The 26920-nt window shown below is 43.5% G+C and overlaps 1 protein-coding gene across 1 annotated transcript in view; it reads right to left on the reverse strand.

Moving 5' to 3' along the window:
* Positions 1 to 14757: 14757 nt before the first annotated feature.
* The window catches only part of unc45b (unc-45 myosin chaperone B), a 56046-nt gene continuing 43883 nt past the window's right edge, over positions 14758 to 26920 (reverse strand). Inside the window, exons 18-20 of the mRNA XM_068028941.1 lie at positions 22102 to 22219; positions 18705 to 18860; positions 14758 to 15323 (exon numbers count right to left, since the gene is read on the reverse strand). Of these exons, the coding sequence (XP_067885042.1) occupies positions 15051 to 15323; positions 18705 to 18860; positions 22102 to 22219 (547 nt within the window). The 3' untranslated portion in view covers positions 14758 to 15050. The remainder of the gene's footprint in view (positions 15324 to 18704; positions 18861 to 22101; positions 22220 to 26920) is intronic.

Below are 26920 nucleotides of genomic sequence, written 5' to 3' on the forward strand. Positions count from 1 at the left end.
AAACAGCAATGACCAAATCATCTTTTTTGTGTGAGATGTTGGTTGAGGGATAAATACTGGCCAGGGTGCCATGGATAACTCCCCCAACTCTTCTTCGAAATAGCAGCCACGGGATCTTTTACATTCACCTGAGAGGGCAGATGGGGCCTCAGTTGAACATCTCATCAAGAAGGCGGTGCTGCTGACAATGCAGCACTCCCTCAATCCTGGCACTGGGAATGTTAGCCTCAATAAAAGCCACTGTGATCACCACAATCACTGAGACCATTACAGAAGAGCGCTGGAAGTCTCAGAATTAGTATTCAATTAATTGGCGCGTATCCATTGTCTCTCGAGATAAGGAGGCCCAAAAGAAAAAGAAAATTAGCAGGTTGCCTGAGGATAACATTTTTGCTAACTTATTCCAGGAATGTCATTGAAACTTTAAACCTCAATTATTTAATGGCATAAATGTTATTAAAGCCTGGCATGTCCTGAATTTCCCTGGCTGATACTATTTTTATATGAATATTTACTGAACCCGCATGCTTAGCACAGATTGCAATCAAGGATGGCAAGCAATTGCACACAGTTTGGGAGACAATCATAGGGGACACTTCTTAATGCCAGTTTATGTGTTCATACTCATTCATGCAAACTCATCAATCAAATTAAACCTGACCTGGACCATCATTCTTGAACCTGTAGAAGCAACAAAGCACCTTTTTAAATCTAAGCCACCGTGAGAACTCCAATTGCCTGAAACAGTGAATTATATCAGTATTGAAGATAAGGTATTTAAATGGAGCATCACTTGCAAGTCTGATAAGAGTGGTATATGCTCAAGCATATGGGTGATAAGATGCATCCTTGCCAGGCATATTCCTTTAACTCAGTATTCTTGTATTACAAAGCAACAGGTAGCAAGTAACCAATACCAAAAAAAACTGCAACTGGGAAAGAGACATCAATCTTGAAGCTTACACAGAATTACATTGAATTTACTTATCTAGCTTCCGTTTAAATGCATTTATGTTATTCCCATCAATACTTCCTGTGGTAGTGAGTTCCACTTTCTCACCACTCTCTGGCTAAAGAAGTTCCTCCTGAATTCCTTATTGGATTTATTAGTGACTATCTTATATTTATGACCCCTAGTTCTGGTCTTCCCCCACAAGTGGAAACATATTCTCTATGTCTACCCTATTGTATCCCTTCATAATTTTAAAGACCTCTGTCAGATCACCACTAAGTCATCTCTTTTCTAGAGAAAGGAGCCCCAGCTGTTCAGTCTTTCCTGATGGTGAAAATGTCAAGACCGCACAAGGAAGCAGTTTTGCAACTCATAGGAAGGCAAACAAGAGATAGGACAGATAGGAAGCAAGATGGCAAGATTAGCTTGGTCAAGGGGGAACACGGGTCATTTCAGGTTTATTTGGATTGTTAAAGTATCAGAGCTGCTATGCGTTCTGTTTGGTGCACCATTGGCAACTGCGCTTACATTAGTATACAAGGATGAGAAATGTAAATTTGAGATGGGAGGTGGAGAGGTTTAGGGAGGGAATTCTAGAGCTTAGGGCCCAGGCAGCTGAACACATGGCAACCGATGGTGAGGCAAAAGAAATCGGAGGATGCTCAAAAGGCCAGAATTGGAGGAGTGCACTGATCTCGGAGGGTTGTAGGGGCTGGAGAAGGTAACAGAGATAGGGAGGGACAAGGCCATGGACAACGGTGGGAACAGGGGTGATGGGTAAAAGGGACTTGGTGTGAGTTAGGATGCAGGCAGCAGAATTTTGGATGAGCTGAAGTTTGTGTAGGGTGGAAAATGGGAGGCTGGTCAGGAGAGCTCTGGAATAGTCAAGTCTAGAAGTAACAAAAGCATGGATGAGGGTTTTAGCTGCAAAATAAGTGTATTAAGTCAGTACTTGTTTTGAACATTTTACTTCAAGGCTAAGTGTCTTGTTAAAACAGCTTCATACATTTGGCATTGCTGTGTGGAAGCAGATTCCTGATAAGACAGCATTTGATCAGAACATAATAAACATAAGAAATAGGAGCAGGAGTAGCTTAATAGGCCCCCGAGCCTGCTCTGCCATTCAATAAGATCATGGCTGATCTTCTACCTCAGCTGCACCTTCCTGTCCTATCCCCATATCCCTCAATTCCCCTAGTACCCAAAAATCTATTGACCTCTGTCTTGAAAATACACATTAACAGAACACCTATAGCTCTCTGGGGTAGAGAATTCCAAAGATTCACAACCCTTGAGGGAAGGAATTTCTCCTCACCTCAGTCCTAAATGACCGTGTGACGGAAATCACACCTGCCAAATGAAAACATATTAACTTCGTCACATGGAACACTACTTGAACTTTTTTTTTACTTGACATTGAACATAACATGTTTAAAAGGACCACAGAGTTGAACAGCTAAAAACATGGTTGCACATTTGCATTCTGAGAGACAGTTGAATAGAAAGATTATTGAAATGCTCCCTGATTCAATTAGCAAGATGGGTTTTGTCAATAGTGATGATCAAAAGACATTGAGAGCCATTGACTTTGTAAGAGGCAAAACCTCCATAACCACCCCCACCCCCTCACCAAGTGTCTGGAAGACTCTGAGGTCCAGCAACCCTCTGAGAAGTTGCTATTTCAAACAAAGAGATAGTCAGATGACTTACCTGCTGGCCAGACAGGGGACTGTTTGAATTGTGCCTCAGAGAAAGGTAACAAATGGCAATTTGAAAACAAAAGAGAAGGAAGCTCTCTCTCCCTGTCTCTCTCTCCAACAAAGTCCCAGGGACCCATGGTGGCAGCTTCAGTCTCGAGAAAGAACACTTCTTCAGCCTTCTGGTACCAGAGAAGCAAGTTGGAAATTGTGCACTGGGCCCCTGCGAGAGCTCCAAGACTTCAACTTTTATCAAGGACATTTCCACCCATTAACTGAATTCCCTTTATTTGAATTCTACTTCAAACCCGCCCCCCTCCCCAATTCTTTCTTCCACTCTGTATCTATTTGTGTGTGTGTTTCTCTCATATGCATACTAGCGTGGTTATGTCGAGTATTTTAGTGATTTTAACTGAATTAGAGTGATAAGGCGAATAAACTTACATCTTTCTTGGTTAAAACTAAGAAAACTTGTCTGATTGGTTCATTTGCAATTACAATTAGAGTGCAGTGAGCAAAGGGCTCACTGAGGCGGTCAGCTAAAAATCACTGTGTTTTAAAAAATAAACCTTGTTACTCCAAACCAGGAAAGGGGCAAGAGGGCAGCCTGAGACCCTTCCTCACCCAGTCTTAACAGAAAACTGGGGACTAGCGTCTAGATTGGACCCACAGACAAACGAGAAATTGGAAGTGGGAAACCAAATTGATCACAATCAAAAACAGAACAGACTTAAATACAGGTTTTATTGTGATTTGGGTGCTAGAATACTAACATGTCCATGACCAAAGCCCATACCTCCTCAAGCCAGGGTGAAGTAACTTGGGATAAGTTAAAGGCACTGTCTATCGTGGAGCTGAGGAAAATGGCTGAGCAGTGTGGGATCACTTTCAGTGACAAAGCTAGGAAATGAGAACTCCTAAGATTAGTGGCCAACCATTTTTCCCTTGAACCTGAAGAAGTAGAGACAGGGTTCGAAATAGACTCCGACAGGGTAATATTAGCAAAGATACAATTGGAACAGAGGAAACTTTAATTAGAAGAGAAAAAGAGAGACAGGAGACAGAAAAAGAGTCAAAGAGAGAGAGAGAAGAGACAAAAAAGAGAGAGAAAGAAAGACAGGAGAGAGGGAGAGAAAGAACCTTCCAGAAGGAACAGGAGGAAAGAGAGCTGAGGCAGCTTGAGTTAGCTAGGGGGTGACAGAGTAACCCCAGTGAAAGCGTGGCCAATGTAGAGAATACAAGTAATTCGGGGCTGGGTGCTGAACTTTTGAAATTTTCCTAATTAATTCCAAAATTCAATGAGGGAGGCGTGGAAGCATTTTTTGTAACTTTTGAAAAAATTGCTAGACAGTTAAAACGGCCGGCTGTGAGCTGGACACTACTGCTACAAAGCAAGCTAACTGGAAAAGCCCATGATTATTATTCCGTTGCCACATGAGAGTTCAACAGATTATGAACTGACTAAAATTGCTGTCTTCAGGGTATATGAGCTCATACTGGAAGCCTACCGCCAGAAGTTCCGAACCCGCCAGAAATAAGCTGATCAGACTTACTTGGAGTTTGAGAGAAGTAAGCAGCTGGCTTTTGACCAGAGGTTAAGGGCTCTTAAAGTACAGCCCAGCTATGAAAACCTCAGAGAGGTAATTCTCCTTGAGGAGTTTAAAAATTCTCTCCCCTTCTCTATAAAGACCCATGTCTTTTCTTCTTTGGCCTCCTTGTCTCGAGAGACAATGAGTAAGCGCCTGGAGGTGGTCAGTGGTTTGTGAAGCAGCGTCTGGAGTGGCTATAAAGGCCAATTCTAGAGTGACAGGCTCTTCAACAGGTGCTGCAGATGAAATTTATTGTCGGGGCTGTTACACAGTTGGCTCTCCCCTTGCGCTTCTGTCTTTTTTCCTGCCAACTGCTAAGTCTCTTTGACTCGCCACACTTTAGCCCCGCCTTTATGGCAGTCCACCAGCTCTGGCGATCACTGGCAACTGACTCCCACGACTTGTGATCAATGTCACAGAACTTCATGTCGCGTTTGCAGACGTCTTTAAAGTGGAGAGATGGACGGCTGGTGGGTCTGATACCAGTGACGAGCTCGCTGTACAATGTGTCCTTGGGGATCCTGCCATCTTCCACGCGGCTCACATGGCCAAGCCATCTCAAGTGCCGCTGGCTCAGTAAGGTGTATACGCTGGGGATGTTGGCCGCCTCGAGGACTTCTGCGTTGGAGATAGGGTCATGCCACCTGATGCCAAGGATTCTCCGGAGGCAGCAAAGATGGAATGAATTGAGCTGTCGCTCTTGGCTGACATACGTTGTCCAGGCCTCACTGCCATAGAGCAAGGTACTGAGAACACAGGCTTGATACACTCGGACTTTTGTGTTCCGTGACAGTGCACCATTTTCCCACACTCTCTTGGCCAGTCTGGACATTCCCATGCGCTTGTTGATGTGCAGGAACAAAAAGTACACAGAGTGAGGCAAGCCGCAGTTCTGGCTGATGAGTTTACTCTAATATACAAGTCGGTTCCCCAGGGGAAAACCTTTCCTCGTCACCCCCACAAATCCAAAAAGGACAAAGGGTGGGTTGGTGATAGGAGCCCAAGCAGTACTGGGAGAGAAAGAAAAGCAGGACACACAGGGGATACTGCTGTTTGTAGGAGTGACACCCTGAGGCCTGTATGCTTCCATTGTAATAAGGTAGGTCATCTAAGAGCTGACTGCTGGAAACTACAGGGAAAGCCTGCAGGGTTCATCAGGGCACACTCGCTCAGTGAAGGAGAACGGACCCTGATAGAAAGTGCAGCCGAGCAGACTGTGGCTTTGACTGCAGCAGCAGTAAGACCCAGAAAACATACTGCTGTGTGTGCAGGAAAATTTAATAGGATCCCTGAAGGTTATCAGGATTTTGCATGTGAAAGGAAAGTAACCCTATACCCCTCGACTGGGGCAAGCAAGCCCATAGCAATACTCAGGGATACAGGGGCCGCCAGATCTCTTTTGAACAAAGAACAAAGAACAGTACAGCACAGGAACAGGCCATTCGGCCCTCCAAGCCTGCGCTGATCTTGATGCCTGTCTAAACTAAAACCTTCTACACTTCCGGGGAGCGTATCCCTCTATTCCCATCCTATTCATGTATTTGTCAAGATGCCTCTTAAACGTTGCTATCTTACCTGCTTCCACCACCTCCCCCGGCAGCAAGTTCCAGGCACTCACCACTCTCTGTGTAAAGAACTTACCTCGCACATCCCCTCTAAACTTTGCCCCTCGCACCTTAAACCTATGTCCCCTAGTAACTGACTCTTCCACCCTGGGAAAAAGCTTCTGACTATCCACTCTGTCCATGCCACTCATAACTTTGTAAACCTCTATCATGTCGCCCCTTCACCTCCGTCGTTCCCGTGAAAACAATCCGAGTTTATCCAACCTCTCCTCATTGCTAATGCCCTCCTGACCAGGCAACATGCTGGTAAACCTCTTCTGTACCCTCTCCAAAGCCTCCATGTCCTTCTGGTAGTGTGGCAACCAGAATTGCACGCAATATTGTAAGTGTGGCCTAACTAAAGTTCTGTACAGCTGCAGCATGACTTGCCAATTTTTATACTCTGTGCCCCGACTGATGAAGGCAAGCATGCCGTATGCCTTCTTGACTACCTTATCCACTTGCATTGCCACTTTCAGTGACCTGTGGATCTGCACGCCCAGATCTCCCTGCCTGTCAATACTCCTAAGGTTTCTGCCATTTACTGTATACTTCCCACCTGCATTAGATCTTCCAAACTGCATTACCTGACATTTGTCCTGTTTAAACTCCATCTGCCATTTCTCCGCCCGTCTCCAACCGATCTATATCCTGCTGTATCCTCTGACAATCCTCATCACTATCCGCAACTCCACCAACCTTCGTCCACAAACTTACTAATCAGACAAGCTACATTTTCCTCCAAATCATTTATATATACTACAAAGAGCAAAGGTCCCAGCACTGATCCCTGCGGAACACCACTAGTCACAGCCCTCCATTCAGAAAAGCACCCTTCCACTGCTACCCTCTGTCTTTTATGACCGAGCCAGTTCTGTATCCATCTTGCCAGCTCACCTCTGATCCCGTGTGACTTCACCTTTTGTACCAGTCTGCCATGAGGGACCATGTCAAAGGCTTTATTCACTTAGACAACATCCACTGCCCTTCCTTCATCAATCATCTTCGTCACTTCCTCAAAAAACTCAATCAAGTTAGTGAGACACGACCTCCCCTTCACAAAACCATGCTGCCTCTCGCTAATAAGTTCATTTGTTTCCAAATGGGAGTAAATCCTGTCCCAAAGAATCCTCTCTAATAATTTCCCTACCACTGATGTAAGGCTCACCGGCCTATAATTTCCTGGATTATCCTTGCTACCCTTCTTAAACAAAGGAACAACATTGGCTATCCTCCAGTCTTCAGGGACCTCAACTGTAGCCAATGATGATAAAAAGATTTCAGTCAAGGTCCCAGCAATTTCCTCCGTTGCCTCCCTCAGTATTCTGGGGGAGATCCCATCAGGCGCTGGGGACTTATCTGCCTTAAGACGCCCAACACCTCCTTCTTTTTGATAACAACATGACCCAGACTATCTACATTCCCTTCCCTAGACTCATCATCCACCAAGTCCTTCTCTTTGGTGAATACTGATGCAAAGTACTCATTTAGTACCTCGCCCATTTCCTCTAGCTCCACACATAGATTCCTTTCTCTGTCCTTGAGCTGGCCAACCCTTTCCCTGGTTACCCTCTTGCTCTTTATATACGTATAAAAAGCCTTGGGATTCTCCTTAATCCTGTTTGCCAATGACTTCTCATGAATCCTTTTAGCCCTCCTGACTCCTTGCTTAAGTTCCTTCCTACTGTCTTTCTATTCCTCAAGGGCTTTGTCTGTTTCCAGCTTTCTAGCCCTTACGAATGCTTCCTTTTTCTTTTTGACTAGGCTCACATTATCCCTCGTTATCCAAGGTTCCCGAAACTTGCCAAACCTATCCTTCTTCCTCACATGACCTTTCCCCCAGAGAGCGCAGTAAATACCAGAATGTTGGTGAATGGTATTGGAGGGCAATGTACATCCGTACCTTTACATCAGGTGCACTTGGAGTGCAACCTAGTTTCGGGACCGCTGACTATAGGGATTGTCCCTAGTTTATCTGTGGACAAAGTTGACCTGCTCCTCAGTAATGATCTGCTGGGGCTGAAGGTGGTAGCCTCCCCAGTAGTGAAAGAGAGACCGAAGGAGGTCAAGGAGACAGGGCACTGGCAGGAAACGGTCTCCTGCAGTTCCCCTGAATGTGTAGTGAATCTGGCCATGACCAACCCAGCTCCCCCAGAGAAGATTGAATTGGCACTGCAGAAAGGTGACCATGTGGTCTGTCTGAAACTTTCTTTGGAAAGTTAGAGGACCCAGAGAATGGAATAAACGGATCTTCCGTGGCTCAGTGAGCTGACCCAGTATTGAGAGAGTTAGCACAGGCTGCCCAGTCTGAAAGTGAAGCAGAGGGAGTCCCTGATTGCTACTATTTAAAGAATGAGGTACTGCTGAAATGGAGTTCTCCTCACAGACCTGAGAGCAAAGAGTGGACAGTAGTTCACCAGTTAGTGGTGCTGCAGAGGTACCGGGAAAAATGGCCCATGATTTGACAATGGCTGTACAAGTCGGTATATGAAAAACCAAAGCTTGCATAAGACAGCAGTTTAACTGACCAAAAATCCACAAAGATGTAGTGGAGTACTGTAGGAATTGCCACATATGTCAGGTTGAGGAGAAGCCCCAACCTGCAGTGAAATCTGCACCCCGAATAACTGTACCGGCATTTGGAGGAACCTCCAGCAGAGGGCTAGTGAATTGTAAGGGACCCCTGCCAAGAATAGAAGGGGACAGACAGGCACAGGGTTGGCAAACAGTTAGAGAGGAAAGGGGAAAAAGGGACAAAGAGGACAGGTTAAAGGAGGTTTGGGAGGATTCCCAAATGAAAACCCCTATGGTCCGGTCATCCAACCCTGAAATGTCGGAAAAATTAGACCCCATATTCTCCCATCTAAATGCAGACAACAGAAGCACCCCACCAGGGTTGCTAACAGCATTTACAGAAACCTGCAGGGACAAAGAAAGTCCTCAAGAGGGCAGAGAAACCATGAGGGTGATGCCTCACCTAGTCGAAGTGCCACAGGGGCTCACCATCATCTTCCAAATGGCAATTATGGATGAGCAAATAACATGGCCAAGAATGCCCACATCAATGTGAATAAATAAATTTCTATACTTACACTCTGGGATAGATCATGCCTTGTGCAAGAATGTAAACCATGTGATAGTGAATCAGCAGTCTGTCTCTCCTGATTTTATTTCCATTGTTTTTAGTACCAAAATAATAGTCATTTGGCAAAAAAAGAGGGAAGTGGATTCTGTTTTATGTAACGAGTTGTTGTGATCTGAATGTACTCCGTGACAGGGCAATGGAAGCACATTCAAAAGTCACTTGCAACAGGGAATTGGATATATACTTGGGGAGAGATTTGGAGGGCTATGGGGAAAGAGCAGGGGAGTGGGACTAATTGGACAGCTCTTTCAAAGAGCTGGCACAGGCATGATGGACCGAATGGCATCCTTCTGATTCTGGACGATTATTGAATTGATCCAATTAGAGTCAAAACTCATCACAGTCCAATAATATTAACGAATCTGTAGTTTTCTTTGATTCCCTGTTTAGCATATAACCAGATGAAATTTGCCAACTGCAGTTATTTTAAAAAGGCTCTTGTCTCTGTAAACAAACCCAGTTGGCAATAATTAAAGAATGTGCTCTAATTACTGTTTTGAATAAAATCAAGGTAGTAATGAAACCAGTCCAGTGAGATGAGCCAAAATCTTCACAAGTTATGGAGTATGGGCAATGAGGTATATTGTGAAGTGCTGACAGATGATATCAGATCAGTCAATGAATCAGCAGGAGATTGTGAGCCAGCAAATATGACACTGCATGAGAAAACCGCCTGCAAAAATACTAAACTGCCCTGGTTGGCTTGTGACAGTCAGAGAGGATGTTACTTATTTTAGGCTACCATTGAGTTAACCCTTTGAGAATTGATTTGCATTCATGATTCTACACACAGCAGGAAGAGCTCCTTTAAGTGCAACAAAACTGCATAAAGCATATGCTTGCAACACATTAGTGTACAGAGGAAATTTTCCTCACATGGACTTCTTAGTCTCAACCATACCATTATGGAGTGGAGATCAGGTGCAGTAACCTCACAAAGAGGGAAAGTTCTTGAAGGAAATCTCTCATGGTTGGCTTTCCACCTGTGCGAGCAACTATATATCAGAGAGGAATTGGCAGAGGCTGAAGAACAGGTCCAGTGGTTGCCTTTCTGAGCCAGGGATAGTGCATGATGTGGGAAGTGGAGAAGAGGGAGATGGAGAGAAGCAATGGTGGATAAACGATTGACTGGGGTTGTCCCAGAATCCTGCTGCAACTTCGTCAGAACATCAATGGAAACAGCCCAGAGAAACTGCGGAAACAGGCATTTAAACTGGGGTTTCCGTGAAAGTTACAGTGGGAGATAACAGTGAGTCTATGGCATGTGAAACTTGCCATTCAGCCCAACTGGTCCATGCTGGCATTTATTCTCCACATGAGCCTCCTCCCACCCCTCTTCATCTCACCCTATCAATATATCCTTCCATTCCTTTCGCCCTCATGTACTTATCCAGCTTCCCCAAAATGCATATTTTTTAGAAAGACCTGCATTTATACAGCACCTTTCGTGACCTTAGAATATCCCAAAGTGCTTTACAGCCAATGAAGTACTTCTTCTTTTGAATGTAGTCACTGTTGTAATGTAGAAAACACAGCAGCCAATTTACACACAGCACAGTTCCACAAGTTCCAGAATGGGATTCCCCTCTGCAATGTTCAAGTTGCCTGTGACACACTACAACAAATCCTATCTGCATGTCAATGTAATGAATTGTCACAAGGGGGCATAAATCTTAAAATTAGAGATAGGCCATTTATGGGTAATGTCAGGAAATACTTCTTCACGCAAAGGGTAGCGGAAATCTGGAACTCTCTCCCCCTAAAAGCTGTTGAGGCTGGAGGTCAATTGAAAATTTCAAAACTGAGATTGATAGATTTTTGTTGGGTAAGGGTATTAATGGTTACAGAACTAAAGCAGTTAATGGAGTTAAGATACAAATCAGCCATGATCTAATTGAATGGGGAACAGGCTCGAGGGGCTGAATGGCCTCCTCCTATTCCTATGTTCCTATGACACTTTTGTCATGAAGATCTCAGCCTCCCAGTTCTGCGCAGGAAGACAAGTGTCAGGATGGTTTCTGGGAGATAAGACAAAATTCTTGTTTCCATGACTTATGACCCCTAATTTTGGCAAAGCCGAAGATCACTACAGTGAGGCCCATTTATACACACAGCAGTCACTGAGGGTACAGGAGTTTTGAAGACAAAATTTCGTAGCCTCGATAGTCTTTTGCATTTCTTGTCTCTTGAATCAATGGTACTTGTTATGCCCCCTCGTAGCCTTGCAATTTGGAAAGACATGAAATAAATTCTAAGGAAGAGGAGGCCCAGATATGGAAGAGGCTGAGAAACTGGAAATCTGCTTCATGAGGACCTGTACTCTGGGGATCTTAGAATGATACAGCAGAAGGAGGCCTTTCAGCCCATTGTGCCTGTGCTGGCTCTTTGAAAGAGCTATTCAATTTATCCCACTCCCCTTGTAAATGTTTCCTATTCAAGTATTTATCCAAGTCCCTTTTGAAAGTTATTATTGAATCTGCTTCCACTGCCCTTTCAGACGCACACTCAATGCTGGCTGCTGGTAAATAAATGAAAAAAAGAATGACTTGCATTTATCTGGTGCCTTTCACAACTCCTGGACATCCCAATGTACTTTGCAGCAAATGAAGTACTTTTTAAGTGTAGTCACTGTTGTAAGCAGGAAACGTGGCAGCCAATTTGCACACAGCAAGATCCTGCAATCAGCAATGTGACAATGACCAGATAATCTGTTATACTGATGTTGATTGAGGGCTAAATAATGGACAGAACACCAAGGATAACTCCCCTGCTATTCTTTGAAATCATGTTTTTACATCCAGCTGACAGGGCACGTGGGACCTCGGTTTAACATCTCATCCAAAAGACAACACCTCTGTCAGTACAGTACTCCCTCAGAACTGCTCCAGAACATCAGCCTAGGCTTTTGCACTCAAGCCACTGGAGTGGGGCTTGAACCCACAGCCTTCTGACTCAGAGATAATACTGGGCTACCCACTGAGTCACAACTGACACTAAATGCAGAAGAATGGACATGATTGATCATACATTTCTCCAAGAGAGAATCTGACCATCTCCCCTTGACATTCAATGGCATTACCATTGCTGAATCCCCCACTATCAACATTCTGGGGGTTACCACTGACCAGAAACTGAACTAGACCAGCCATATAAATACTGTGGCTACAAGAGCAAGTCAGAGGCTAGGAATCCTGCGGTGAGTAACTCACCTCCTGACTCCCCAAAGCCTGTCCACCATATACAAGGCACAAGTCAGGAGTGTGATGGAATACTCTCCACTTGCCTGGATGAGTGCGGCTCCAACAACACTCAAGAAGCTTGACACCATCCAGGACACAGCAGCCTGCTTGATTGGCACACCATTTACCACCTTCAACATTCACTCCCTTAACCACCGACACACAGTGGTAGCAATGTGTACCATCTATAAATTACACTGCAACAACTCATTAAGGCTCCTTCGACAGCACCTTCCAAACCCACAACCTCTCACATCTAGAAGGACAAGGGCAGCAGTTTCATAGGAACACCACCACCTGCAAGTTCCCCTCCAAGCCACACACCATCCTGACTTGAAACTATATCGCCGTTCCTTCACTGTCGCTGAGTCAAAATCCTGGAACTCCATTCCTAACAGCACTGTTGATGTACGTACGCCCTGTGGACTGTAGCAGTTCAAGAAGGCGGCTCACCACCACCTTCTCAAGGGCAATTAAGGATGGGCAGTAAATGCTGGCCTTGTCAGTGACCCCTACATCCATAATTATCCGTATATTAAATTCATACCCTTTGATCTACACATCCCCATTCTTTCAGCCAACTACAGTCATTCCGTATGTCTTTTAGGCCTCCTTTAAACAAATATGAAACGTCACTGTAACCCATCTCCAAACCATGTGCACCCATTTTTGGATGCTCGAATTTCTAAGCTAAAAGGTGTTAACAAAAGTATACCAATGTTATCATGCATATACATCCAAGTGATTGTTGCTGGCAGCCACTGGCAAGTGTAACCTGGCATTGACTGGCCTGTTGGCATCCAATACATCAGGTACAGGGAGCAGAATAAAGGTTTGTTCCTTTTTTTACATTTTCATGGGATGTGGGTGTCATTGGCTAGGCCAGCATTTATTGCCCATGAACTAAGTGGCTCACTGGGCCATTTCAAAGGGCAGTTAAGAGTCAACCACATTGCTGTGGGTCTGGAATCACATGTAGGCCAGATCAAGTAAGGACAGCAGATATCCTTCCCTAAAGGACATTAGTGAACCAGATGGGCTTTTACAACAATTGACAATGGTGTCATGGTCATTAGACTAGCTTTAGTTTTAGGTTTTTATTAATTGAATTCAAATTTTACCATCTGTCACAGTGGGATTCAAACCCATGTCCCCTAGAGCTTTAGCCTAGGATTCTGGATTATCAGTCCAGAGACATTACCACTATGCCACTGTCTCTCTATATTTTACCACAATATAAGCAGCATCGTAGAAGTTACTGACTAGACACAGGGTGATGCTATGAAGACAGTGTTTTCGCCACAAGCACTAATTTTAGTAGAAAACAACTTACATGCAATAAAAGTAAAGTATTTCACACGTGTATCCAAGGCAGTATAACACTCACAGCATTCAAAAAGATGCTCGCACACCCTGCTTTTCAACTTAGCATTTCAGCAACAAGCATTCAAGAAGGTTAAAGTTCACATGCACACACTGTGCCAATATGAGGATTGCGATCATGTGAATAGTGTCTATTATCAGGAATGCAATTATCCACATTTGGATTTCCAATTAGCCACATGGGTTGAGTGGTTAACCCATTGGATAATGCATTGTCAATAAACAGCCTGGACATAAACAATACTATGTAATACATGATATCCAGAAGTCCAAGGTTTTAATAGTAATATAAGCATGTCTAATATCAAGAAACTTATTGCATGTTGTTACTGATGCTCTCAGCCCTTGTATGGCAGACAGGCTTGGTGAATGCTGAATGGCCTACTCCTATTCCTATGTCTCAGACTGTGAAAAACAATCCTTTCTTTCAATGTTCACATTTATATTGTTTTGAAAGCAAGGAGAATTGATGGAGATTTAGCAGTCAGTCCGGCAACTTATTTTAATACCATTTCCACAATAAGTTGATGTATTTAAAATTTGAGGAATGTTTATTACTCCCTTACTTGCACCATGTCCCATTACCCATCCTCCCCATGCTTGCTGACCTATATTAGCTCCCAGTCTGGCAACACCTCGATTTTAAAATTCTCATCCTTGTTTGCAAATCCCTCCATATCTTCACCCCCTCCCTATCTCTGTAACCTCCTCCCGCCCCACAACGCTCCAAGATTTCTGCATTCCTCCAATTCTGGCCTCTTGCGGATCCCCAATTTTAGTCGCTCTTCGATGGGTGGCCATGCCTTCAGCTGCCAAGGCTCTAAGCTCTGGAATTATCTCCCTAAACCTCTCCGTCTCTCAGCCTCTCTTTCCTTCTTTAAGACGTTCCTTAAATCCTACCTCTTTGGCCAAGCTTTTGGTCATCTGTCCTAATATCTCATTATGTACTCAATGCCAAATTTTGTTTGATAATGCTCCTGTGAAGTATCTTGGGAAGTTTTACTATGTTGAAGGCACCATGTAAATGCAATTTGTTGTTATTGTTCTAAATCTGAACAAAAGTATAAGTATATACCAGCAAATAGGAAACTTCAAACAAGTTTTTAAGAGTAACCTTTTTATTTGCTCAAAGGAAGTTTAGGCTCCAGTCCCTGGCATTCAAAGTGCAACATTAAAAATGTAAATGTAAAATTAAAAACAGCGCACTTACTCATCTTTGATGCTTGTTTTCCAGTTAACAGTGTGCTGCAAAAATGAAGTCAACAACCATTTTAAACAAATCTGACAAATGCTTTGTAATGACTATATAAAAAGTCAAAAAGGCAATTTGTTTACAAAAAAAAGTTGATGTCTAGTGTAATACAAGCTTTGAGTAAATAGCCAAGTATTTCACACAGTGTGACCTAATTGAGTAATCTACGCCATTTCCACTGGCTTCTCTTTATACTCCTGACTGGGATGTTGGTTTAATAAGAGAGTAATCCATGGCTTTCACCAGGCATTCACGAGCCACATTGATAATGTTTTGGCGTTTTACATTATTTTCCAGTTTGCTAATGACTGTCAGGATTTCCAGCAATTCACTCTCAATGAGTTTTTTCGCAATCTCCTTGTCCGCTTCTATCAAATTGAAAGCAATGACCAGGCCTCGGTGTTGAACTTCCATGTTGTCGTGGATACAGAGTCGCTGCAGGATTTCCAGCCACTGAGCGGTCTATGCACAAAGACAGGAAACAAAATCCAATCACGTTTCTTCCAAAAATCCCACTCCAATCTGTTAACTGCAAACTGTTTTGAGGTACCATAGTGACAGGACCCGTGGGAGAATCCGGGAGAAACAAAATGGAGGCATGACCATAGATGGGCAATAGAGTTTCCAGCACCACTAACTAGCTGATGGGTGTGCTTATGTCATTGGTGATGTGAATGTTATAGATATAGGAAGGGATGAGGCAAAGGAGAGAGTAGAAAACAAGGATGTGAATTTTAAACTTGAGGCATTCCTCAACCGGGAACAGGTCAACACAGGTGTGATGGGCAGACAGGCCAGTAAGGATATGGGCAGCAGAGTTTTGAATGAACTTAACTTTATAGAAGGTGGAAGTTGGAAGTCCAACCTGGGGTACATTGGCATAGTCATGTCTAGAGGTTACAAAGGCATGGATGAGGGTTTCAGCAGCAGATGAGCTGAGGCAGGGGTAGCATTGGGCGATGTTATAGAGGTGGAAATAGGTGCTTTTAGTGATGGCGCGGATATATGGTTGGAAGCTCATCTCAAAGTCCAGTATGACACTGAGATTGTGAACAGTCTGGTTCAGCCTCACAGTGGCCAGGGGGTGGTGGAATTGGTGACTAGGTAATGGACTTTTTTGTGGGGACTAAAGATTAGTTGGAGGAAATTTCTGTTCCTCCAGTACTGGATGTTGGACAAACTGTGAGACAATTTAGAGACAGTGGAAGGGTGAGGAGAGGTAGTGGTGAGGTAGAGCTGAGTGTCATCAACATACATTTGCTACAATTATACAGGAATTTGGCGAGACCATACCTGGAGAACTGTGCGCAGTTTTGGTTTCCATACCGAAGGATAGATTTATTTACCTTGGAGGCAGTATAGTGAGGTGTCATTAGATTGATTCCTGGGATGAGAGGGTTGTCCTATGATGAGAGGCTGAGTAAATTGGATCTTTATTCTCTGGAGTTTAGAAGAACGAGAGGTGATCTCACTGAAACATATAAAATTCAAAGGGGCTTGACAGGGTAGAAACGGAAAGGCTTTTTTTCCCTGGCTGGGGAATTTAAAATATAGGGACACAATCTCAGGATAAGGAATCATGTTTAACCAATTTATTGGAGTTCTTTGAGGGAGTTACATGTGCTGCGGATAAAGGGGAACCGGTGGATGTATTATACTTAGATTTCCAGAAGGCATTTGATAAGGTCCCACATCAAAGGTTATTGCAGAAAATAAAAGCTCATGGAGTAGGGGGTAACATATTGGCATGGATAGAAGATTGGCTAGCTAACAGGAAAGAGAAAGTAGGCATAAATGGGTCATTTTCTGGTTGGCAAGATGTAACGAGTGGTGTGCCACAGGGATCTGTGCTGGGGCCTGACCTTTTTACTCTTTATATAAATGACTTAGACGAAGGGACCAAAGGTATGGTTGCTGAATTTGCTGATGACACAAAGATAGGTAGGAGAGTTACTTGTGAACAGGACATAAGGGGGATACAAAGGGATATAGACAAGCAAGTGGGCAAAGATCTGGCAAATGGAGTATAATGTGGGAAAGTGTGAAATTGTCCACTTTGGCAGGAAGAATAAAAAAGAAGCATATTATCAAAATGGTGAGAGATTTCAGAGCTCTGAGGTGCAGAGGGATCTGGGTGTCCTCGTGCATGAATCGCAAAAGGTTAGTATGCAGGTACAGCACATAATTAGGAAAACTAATAGAATGTTATTGTTTATTGCGAGAGGAATTGAATACAAAAGTAGGGAGGTTATGCTTCAGCTATACAGGGCATTGGCGAGACCACATCTGGAGTACTGTGAACAGTACTGGTCTCCTTATTTAAGGATGTAAACGCGTTGGAGGCACTACAGAGAAAGTTTAATAGACTAATAACTGGAATGGGCGGGCTGTCTTACGAGGAAAGATTGGACAGGCTAGGCTTGTATCCGCCGGAATTTAGAAGAGTAAGAGGCGACTTGATTGAAACAGATAAGATCCTAAGGGGTCTTGACAAGGTGGATTTGGAAAGGATGTTTCCCCTTGTGGAAAAATCTAGGACTAAGGGTCACTGTTTAAAAATAAGGGTCACCCATTGAGGACAGAGATGAGAATTTGTTTTCTTTCAGAGGGTTGTGAGTCTTTGGAATTCTCTTCCTCAAAAGGCGGTGGAAGCAGAGTCTTTGAATATTTTTAAGGCAGAGGTAGGTAGATTCTTGATAAGCAAGGGGGTGAAAGGTTATCAGACGTAAGTGGAAATGTCGAGTAATCAGTTCGGCCATGAACTTATTGAATGGTGGAGCTGGCTTGAAGGGCCGAATGGCCTCCTCTTGCTCCTAATTCACATGTTTGCATATTCGTAATCAATCATTTAGAACTGAGATGAGGAGAAATTTCTTCATTCAGAGGGCTGTGAATCTTTGGAATTGTCTACCCCAGAAGGTTGTGGATGCTCCATCATTGATTATATTCAGGACTGAGATCAAGGGATATGGGAAGTGGACAGGAAAGTGGAGCTGAGGTAGAAGATCAGTCATGATTGGATTAAATGACGGAGAAGGCTCGAGTGGCCAAATGGTCCAGTCTTGTCCCTAGTGCATGTGGAAACTAACATTGTGTTTTCAGATGATGTAATCAAGGGGCAGCATGTAGATGAGAAATAGGAGGGAACCAAGAATAAATCCTTGGAGAACTCCAGAGGTAATGGTGCGGGACCAGGAAGAGAAGCTATTGCAAGTGATTTTTTGGATAAAAATGGAAACAAGTGAGTGCCATCCCAACCAGCTGGATGATGGTGGAGCTGTTGGAGGAGGATGGTGTGGTCAACCATGTCAAAGTCTGCAGCTGGGTCGAGAAGGGTGAAGAGCGATAGTTACTAAGAGCACATTAGCTAAGTGCTTTTTACTGATGGCAAAACCAATGACATCATCATATGAAGGAGTACTGACCAACTTGCATTTCTATAGCACCTTTCACGACTCCAGGACATCCCAAGGTGCTTTACCTTTGAAGTGCAGTCACTGTTGTAATGTAGCAAATGAGACAGCCAATTTACACACAGCAAGATCCTAGATAATCTGTTTTAGTGATGTTAGTCAGGGGATAAATATTGGCCAAGACACTCCACTGTTCTTCTTTGAATAGTGGATGTGGGATCTTTTATGTTCCCCTGAGAGGACAGATGGGCCCTACTCCACATTACTTTACATTTCCCTACATTACAACAGCATCTACACTTCAAAAGTACTTCATTGGTAATAAAGCCCTTTAGGACATCCTGAGGTTGTGAAAGGTGCTATATAAATGCAAGTTCCTTCTTTTGTTAAGAATTCTAATCTTGCAATATTTCAATTGGTGGCAACTCACCACTCTTGTCATCTTGTGGCAGAGCTCCTTTCGGCTAGCAGTAAGCATGGCAATGGCTCCTGCAGCTGCCCGCTGGACCTTTATATCATCTTCACCACAAAGCAGCACAAGTAGCTTCAATCGGTCATTTCCTTCAGCCACAAAGCGCTCTTGAACCTGAGCAAAAACAAAAGTACTTCAGGGCTCTAACAACTGCTGCTAAAGTACTTTACTCAAAAGTAAAAGAGTCCCCTTGTTGTAGGTTATTTATACTACTCATTATCTCGATAACACATTGGGACAGATCCAGCCGGAACAGTAATTGTGTGTTAACAACAAACGCTGTTATTAATGAGCAAATCGGCCAGTGAGTACAGGGGATGAAGAGATACACCATGAGTTGTCAATCTCCAGACTTGCTGGCCAATTTATGCCGCTCCTCCTATTGCTTCACACAAACATCTCACCCTCAACCTCCCTGTTATTTTCAAGAACTAGCTGGATTTACACATTAATTGTCCATTAAACTCGCTGCAGAAAGTTACATCTGATAATTAACAGTGTAAGTACCTATTAATTATTACCACTTAAAGCAGCCAGAAGCACTGCACAAAGAACAGCCAGGCGCTGTGCAAACGACTACTGGCAACACCTATGGAGTCATATTCAGCTGGTCTCAGACACCGGAAACATCAGAGGAATGTATGATGGCATTAAGAGAGCTCTTGGGCCAACCATCAAGTAGATCGCCCCCCTCAAATCTAAATCAGGGGACATAATCACTGACCAACACAAACAAATGGACCGCTGGGTTGAGCACTACCTAGAACTGTACTCCAGGGACAATGTTGTCACTGAGACTGCCCTCAATGCAGCCCAGCCTCGACCAGTCATGGATGAGCTGGGCATACAGCCAACAAAATCGGAACTCAGTGATGCCATTAATTCTCCAGCCAGCGAAGATGCCCCTGGGAAGGACTTCAAGAGTGCCAAGCCTGCTATACTCTCAGCACTACATGAACTGCTATGCCTGTGCTGGGACGAGGGAGTAGTACCCCAGGACATGCGCGATGCCAATATCATCACCCTCTATAAAAACAAAGGTGACCGCGGTGACTGCAACAACTACTGTGGAATCTCCCTGCTCAGGATAATGGGGAAAGTCTTCGCTCGAGTCGCTCTAAATAAGCTCCAGAAGCTGGCCGAGCGCGTCTACCCTAAGGCACAGTGTGGCTTTCGTGCAGAGAGATCGACCGTTGACATGCTATTCTCCCTTCATCAGATACAGGAGAAATGCCGTGAACAACAGATGCCCCTCTACATTGCTTTCATTGATATCACCAAAGCCTTTGACCTCGTCAGCAGACGTGGTCTCTTCAGACTACTAGAAAAGATTGGATGCCCACCAAAGCTACTAAGTATCATCACCTCATTCCATGACAATATGAAAGGCACAATTCAACATGGTGGCTCCTCATCAGAGCCCTTTCCTATCCTGGGTGGCGTGAAACAGGGCTGTGTTCTCGCACCCATACTTTGTGGGATTTTCTTCTCCCTGCTGCTTTCACATGCTTTCAAGTCCTCTGAAGAAGGAATTTTCCTCCACACAAGATCAGGTGGCAGGTTGTTCAACCTTGCCCGTCTAAGAGCGAAGTCCAAAGTACGGAAAGTCCTCATCAGGGAACTCCTCTTTGCTGACAATGCTGCTTTAACATCTCACACTGACGAGTGCCTGCAGAGTCTCATCGACAGGTTTGCGGCTGCCTGCAATGAATTTGGCCGAACCATCAGCCTCAAGAAAATGAACATCATGGGGCAGGACGTCAGAAATGCTCCATCCATCAATATTGGCGACCACGCTCTGGAAGTGGTTCAAGAGTTCACCTACCTAGGCTCAACTATCACCAGTAACCTGTCTCTAGATGCAGAAATCAACAAGTGCATGGGAAAGGCTTCCACTGCTATGTCCAGACTTGCCAAGAGAGTGTGGGAAAATGGCGCACTGACACGGAACACAAAAGTCCGAGTGTATCAGGCCGGTGTCCTCAGTATCTTGCTCAGTGGCAGCGAGGCCTGGACAACGTATGTCAGCCAAGAGCGACGTCTCAATTCATTCCATCTTCGCTGCCTCTAGAGAATACTTGGCATCAGGTGGCAGGACCGTATCTCCAACACAGAAGTCCTCGAGACGGCCAACATCCCCAGCTTATACACACTACTGAGTCAGCGGTGCTTGAGATGGCTTGGCCATGTGAGCCGCATGGAAGATGGCAGGATCCCCAAAGACACATTGTACAGTGAGCTCGCCACTGGTATCAGACCCACTGGCCATCCATGTCTCCGCTTTAAAGACGTCTGCAAACGCGACATGAAATCCTGTGACATTGATCACAAGTCGTGGGAGTCAGTTGCCAGCGATCGTCAGAGCTGGCGGGCAGCCATAAAGGCGGGGCTAAAGTGTGGCGAGTCGAAGAGACTTAGCAGTTGGCAGGAAAAAAGACAGAGGTGCAAGGGGAGAGCCAACTGTGTAACAGCCCCGACAATCAAATTTCTCTGCAGCACCTGTGGAAGAGCCTGTCACTCTAGAATTGGCCTTTATAGCCACTCCAGGCGCTGCTTCACAAACCACTGACCACCTCCAGGCGCTTATCCATTGTCTCTCGAGATAAGGAGGCCAAAGAAGAAGAAGAAGAAGTACCTATTTAGAGATATAATAATTATTGATGCAATGCCAATCAACCTCTCTGGTCCAGAAAGGGAACAATTTAAACTTTGGAGTCTCATTTCTACATGTCATGAATTGTTGTTGGAAATTTAAAAAACATCAAATGTTATTTTTTTCCAAATTACTTTTCCTTTCTGTCCCTGTTTCTCTCTCTCTCAAATATTTCCTTTCCTCTCTTTATTTCTCTTTCTGTACCTGATTTGATTCTAATTCATCCGATTTCCTTCTCCAATGTTCCTCTGTTTCTTTCTCAATCCTTAAATCTCATTGGTTAAGGAGATAGACTGTGGCTCCTGTCGTTCACTGAGGTCCCAGATGCACTGTTGCCCACACCACACTCTTATAAGTTCAAACTCCCAATAAGATAGAGCACAAAATATTTCAAACTAAAGGATGCCGGATAAGGTCTAATTAACAGAGCTTACACCAAGATGTCACACTGCAGCAAGATCTGGGCTATTGTTGGAATAGAGTGAACTGCATTGCCTTGCAGATAAGTGGTAAGTGGCCCAAGTTAATTTTAACTCCTATATTGACTGGTTTCTGTAGGACTGAGGTAGTTTAAAGTCCAACCCCTCCTGTCTATATGTCTTTTTCTGAAATTGTTTGCAGTTGACAAATAAAATAATCAATTTTCCCCAAAACTTTTAAATATAAAGACTATATTTACTGTTTCCGTTAATTTTCACTTACTTCCTTGCAGACGACCATGTTGCACATACACTCAGTGGCTGCTTGTCGAATTTGATCATGCTCCTCAAACATGTAACATTCAATCTCAGGCAATGCCTTCTCCTTGATTATTTTTTGCCTAAAAATAGAAAGACTTGCACTTATATAGTGCCTTTCAGGTTGCAGGACATCCCAAAGTGCTTTACAGCCAATGAAATTCTTCTGAAGTGTAGTCACTGTTGCAATGTAGGAAACATAGTATCAAACTTGTACACAGAATGATCCCACAAGCAGCAATGAAATAAATGACCAGATAATCTGTTTTTTTTAAAACTGAAGTTGGTTAAGGGAGAAGTATTTGCAGGACACCTGGAAACTTCAAAATAGCAGCCAGGGCATCTTTTACAACCACCCGACGTGGCCAATGGGCCCTCAGTTTAATGTTTCATCCAAAAGAGGGCACCTCCGAAAGGACAGCACTCCTTCAGTGTTGCACTGGGAATATCAGCCGAGATTTCGTGCTCAACTCTCTGGAGTGGGACTTAAACCCACAACTTCCAGACTCAGAGGTGAGACTGTTATCCACTGAGCCACAACTGACCAAAAAATAGCCTAGAAAATGGGACAGTGTAATTAATTGGACTTCAAAAAGATGCAACTATCGGGTGGGGGGTCCAATATCTGTACTTGGCTGCTGGGGTGGTCCATACCCCTGGGGTGTCCCTTTGTTTCTCTGTCACAAGATCCTTCTCCTCTTTGTCAGATTTGTCATGCTTCCTCCCCCCTCTGTTATTCTGCTGTAACCGTTTAAACCTCCTTTGGACCCATCTTCTGTTTTTTTTTATTTGTCCCATTACAATCGCCTTTTACCTTGCACCATCATCCCTTTTGTCATTTAATTTCTCCTGTCTTCCACCCTATTACAGACCTTCCTTTTTGCTCTTCTCTCCTCCCCACATTTTCCTGCCTCTGTATTTGCTTAAAACCTGCTACATCTCTTAACTTTTTTCAGTTCTGATGAAAGGCCATTGACCTGAAAAGTTAAATCTGTTTTTCTCCACAGATGCTGCCAGTCCTGCTGAGTATTTCCAGTATTTTCTGTTTTTATTTCAGATTTCCAGCATCCACAGTATTCTGCTTTTGTTAGCGGTTATATACTTGGGTGGGATATCTGTCAAAAGCCAGCATACCTTTCTTTGAGTTTGCTCTCAGCTAGAATGGAATTTTCTGGAGCAGTGTATCACATTGTTCATTTTCTTCTTTCAGTATCTCCAAATGACCCACTAATACCAAATATTAAGTCAATCGATGTCTAGAAAAATGCATATAACATGCCATAATTGCTGTTGCTCACTCACACATCAAAGTCGTCTGTTGACAATTTCACTAAGTGCAAATTCATGTGGCATTTTGAAAGCAGCTTTATTCCTTTGCATTTAAAAATTGCATTTATTTATTTATTAAAAATCTCTTCCTGATTCATTCCATCAGTTAGTTGTTAGAATAAAATCCAATCAAGAAAAGGAAAAGACTTGCATTAATATAGCGCCTTTCACAAACACTGCCACAAAGCACTTTACAGCCAATGAAGTACTTTTTGAAGTGTAGTCACTGCTGTAATGCAGGAAACACAGCAGCCAGTACCTGCACACAAGACCCCACAAACAGCATGGCGATAATGACCAGATAATTTGTTTTTGCGATGGTAAAATTGGCCAAGACGCTGGGGAGAACTCCTCTGCTCTTCTTCAAAATAGTGCCATGGGATCTTTTACATCCACCCAAGCAAGCAGATGGGGCCACAGTTTAACATCTCATCCACAGGACAGCACCTCCAACAGCAGTAAGAGAGCTTCCAACTGAGCCACAGCTGAAAACGTACACAGTGCTTGTCTCAATATTACAAAAAAAGGATATAGAGGAATTGAGGAAGGTACAAAGATGACACCAGATCTGAGAGGTTATAAATATCAGGAAAGATTGAACAGATTGGGACTCTTTTCTCTAGAGAAGGGAAGGCTGCGGGGTGACCTGATAGAGGTCTTTAAAATTATGAAAGGGTTTTGATAGGGTATAGAAGATGTTTCCACGTATGAGGGAGTCCAAAATTAGGGACCCATAAATATAAGATAGTCACTAATAAATCCAATAGGGAATTCAGGAGAAACTTCTTTATCCAGAGAATGGTGAGAATGTGGAACTCACTACCATGTGGAGGTGAATAACGTAGATGCAATTAAGGGGAAGCTGGATAAACACATGAGGGAGAAAGAAATAGAAGGATATGATGATAGGGTGAGATGAAGAGGGGTGGGGGGAGTCTTGTGTGTAGCATAAGCAAGAGCATGGACCAGTTGGGCTGAATGGCCTGTTCCTGTGCTGTAAATTGTATGTAATTGAAATTGATCTTCCAGTCACTTAACCATCAGAGAATACTTGTATTGGTCAGTTTAATGGGATCTAGTAATTACGCTAACCCTTTGTGAAACATTAGGGGAGGAGAGAGATAACTTAACCCCAAATCAAAAATAGAATTGCTTTTAATACTTTAGTCAAAACATTGAAAATGGGCATGTGTTCTGAACATTTCTTTGGACTCACACTGAATTAATTCTAATGAGAAAGAAATAAAAAAGTATATGTCACAAATTTCATGTACAAGAAAGTAAGTCTACATTTTGAAAGCTAAAAAGGCATTTTAGGCCTTAAAGGGCTAAAAATGTGCCATATTCAGTGATCATACACATCCAGCATTGCAACATAATAAAGGAAAGGTTGGATAGACTGGAGCTATTTACTTTGGAATAGAGGAGGCTGAGAGGAGATTTAATTGGGGTCTATAAAATTCTAAGGGGCCTCGATAGAGTGTAAAGACCTATTTCCCTTAGCAGAGAGGGAAATGGATATAAAGTAATTGGTAGAAAATTAGAGAGGAGGTGGGGAGGAATTTTTTCACCCCAAGGATGGTGGGGATCTGGAACTCCCTGTCTGAAAAAGTGGGAGAGACAGAAGCACTCATCTCATTTATAAAACACTTGGATAAGCACTTGAACGTCCATAACCTACTATAGTAATGTGTTGTGTTTTCTTAAGTCTTCATGAAATGATAACTGCGGGTTTTATATTCAGATTCAACACAAACACTATTTATTGTTTTATTTATCTACATAATCAAGGTCCAGGTCTTTCCCTCGCTGGTGTCAGTATGTGCTTTTTGCAAGCCATGTGTTGAGTGTGTTTCCAAAAATGGTGTCTTATATATGTATGATGATGTCATCAGTTGCATCAGAGGTCTGATTTCTTAAAGGTTCGATTTCTTAAAGATGAAGTCACCACTACACTACTTTATAGAGTCATAGAGTAATCAGCACAGAAACAGGCACTTCGGCCCATCGTGTCTGTGCTGGCCATCAATCACCTAACTATTCTAATCCCATTTTCCAGCACTTGGCCTATAGCCTTGTATGCTATGGCGTTTCAAGTGCTCATCTAAATGCTTCTTAAATGTTGTGAGGGTTCCTGCCTCTACCACCTCTTCAGGCAGTGCGCTCCAGATTCCAACCACCCTCTGGGTGAATTTATTTTTCTCAAATCCCCCCTAAACCTCCTGCCAATTACCTTAAATCTATACCCCCTGGTTAGTGACCCCGCCGCTTAGAGAAAAAGTCTCTTCCTATCTAACCTATCAATGCCCCTCATAATTTTGTATACTTCAATCATGTCCCCCTCAGCCTTCTCTGCTCTAAGGAAAACAACCCTAGCCTTTTCAGTCTCTCTTCATAGCTGAAATGCTCCATCCCAGGCAACATCCTGGTGAATCTCCTCTGCACCCTCTCCAGTGCAATCACATCCTTCCTATAGTGTGGTGCCCAGATCTATACACAGTACTCCAGCTGTGGCCTAACTAGCATTTTATACAGCTCCATCATAACCTCCCTGCTCTTATATTCTATGCCTCGGCTAATAAAGGCATGTATCCCATATGCCTTTCTAACCACCTTATCTACCTGTGCTGTTGCCTTCAGTGATCTATGGACAAGTACACCAAGGTCCCTCTGACCTTCTATACTTCCTAGGGTCCTACCATCCATTGTATATTCCCTTGCCTTGTTAGTCCTCCCAAAATGCATCACCTCACACTTCTCAGGATTAAATTCCATTTACACAATGGGCCAAGTGGCCTCCATCTGTGCTGTAAATCTTTCTACGTTTCTATGTTCCTACAGCTTCAAATGTAATCAGGAATCAGTGAAAGGTTAAAAGTCAGGTAGAGGTCTACAAATTTCAGAGCTTCTTTCTACACAAGAGCTGCAAACAACAACAACTTACATTCACATAGCACCTTTCACCCAGTAAAACATCCTAAGGAGCTTCACAGGAGCGTTATTAGACACATTTTGATACCAAATCACATAAAGAAATATTAAGACTTGGTAATTGAGGTAGATTTCAAGGAACATCTTAAAAGGAAGATAGAGAGGCAGAGAAATTTAGGGAGGGAATTCCTGAGCTCTAGGTCACAGCAGTTGAAGGCACAGCCGCTAATGGTGCAGTGATGGGAATTGAGAATGCACAAGACAATTGAATTGGAGGAGTGCAGAGATCTGGAAGGCTTGATGGCCTGAAGCAGTAGACAGTGATAGGGAGAGGTGAGACCATGGAGGGATTTGAACACTAGGATGTGATTTTTATGACAGAAAACCACAAAATATTGAACTGCTGCAGGTGCACCAGTGTTCATTGATCTGGGAAGATCACCAAAATTGCTTCAAAAATACTCGAGTTTTACTGTAGCAGAATATGAATAATTAATACGGATAATGGCCTTAGCAGTTCTATT

Source organism: Heterodontus francisci, chromosome 4 (genome assembly GCF_036365525.1).
Source record: "Heterodontus francisci isolate sHetFra1 chromosome 4, sHetFra1.hap1, whole genome shotgun sequence".
NCBI classification, from domain to species: Eukaryota; Metazoa; Chordata; class Chondrichthyes; order Heterodontiformes; family Heterodontidae; genus Heterodontus; species Heterodontus francisci.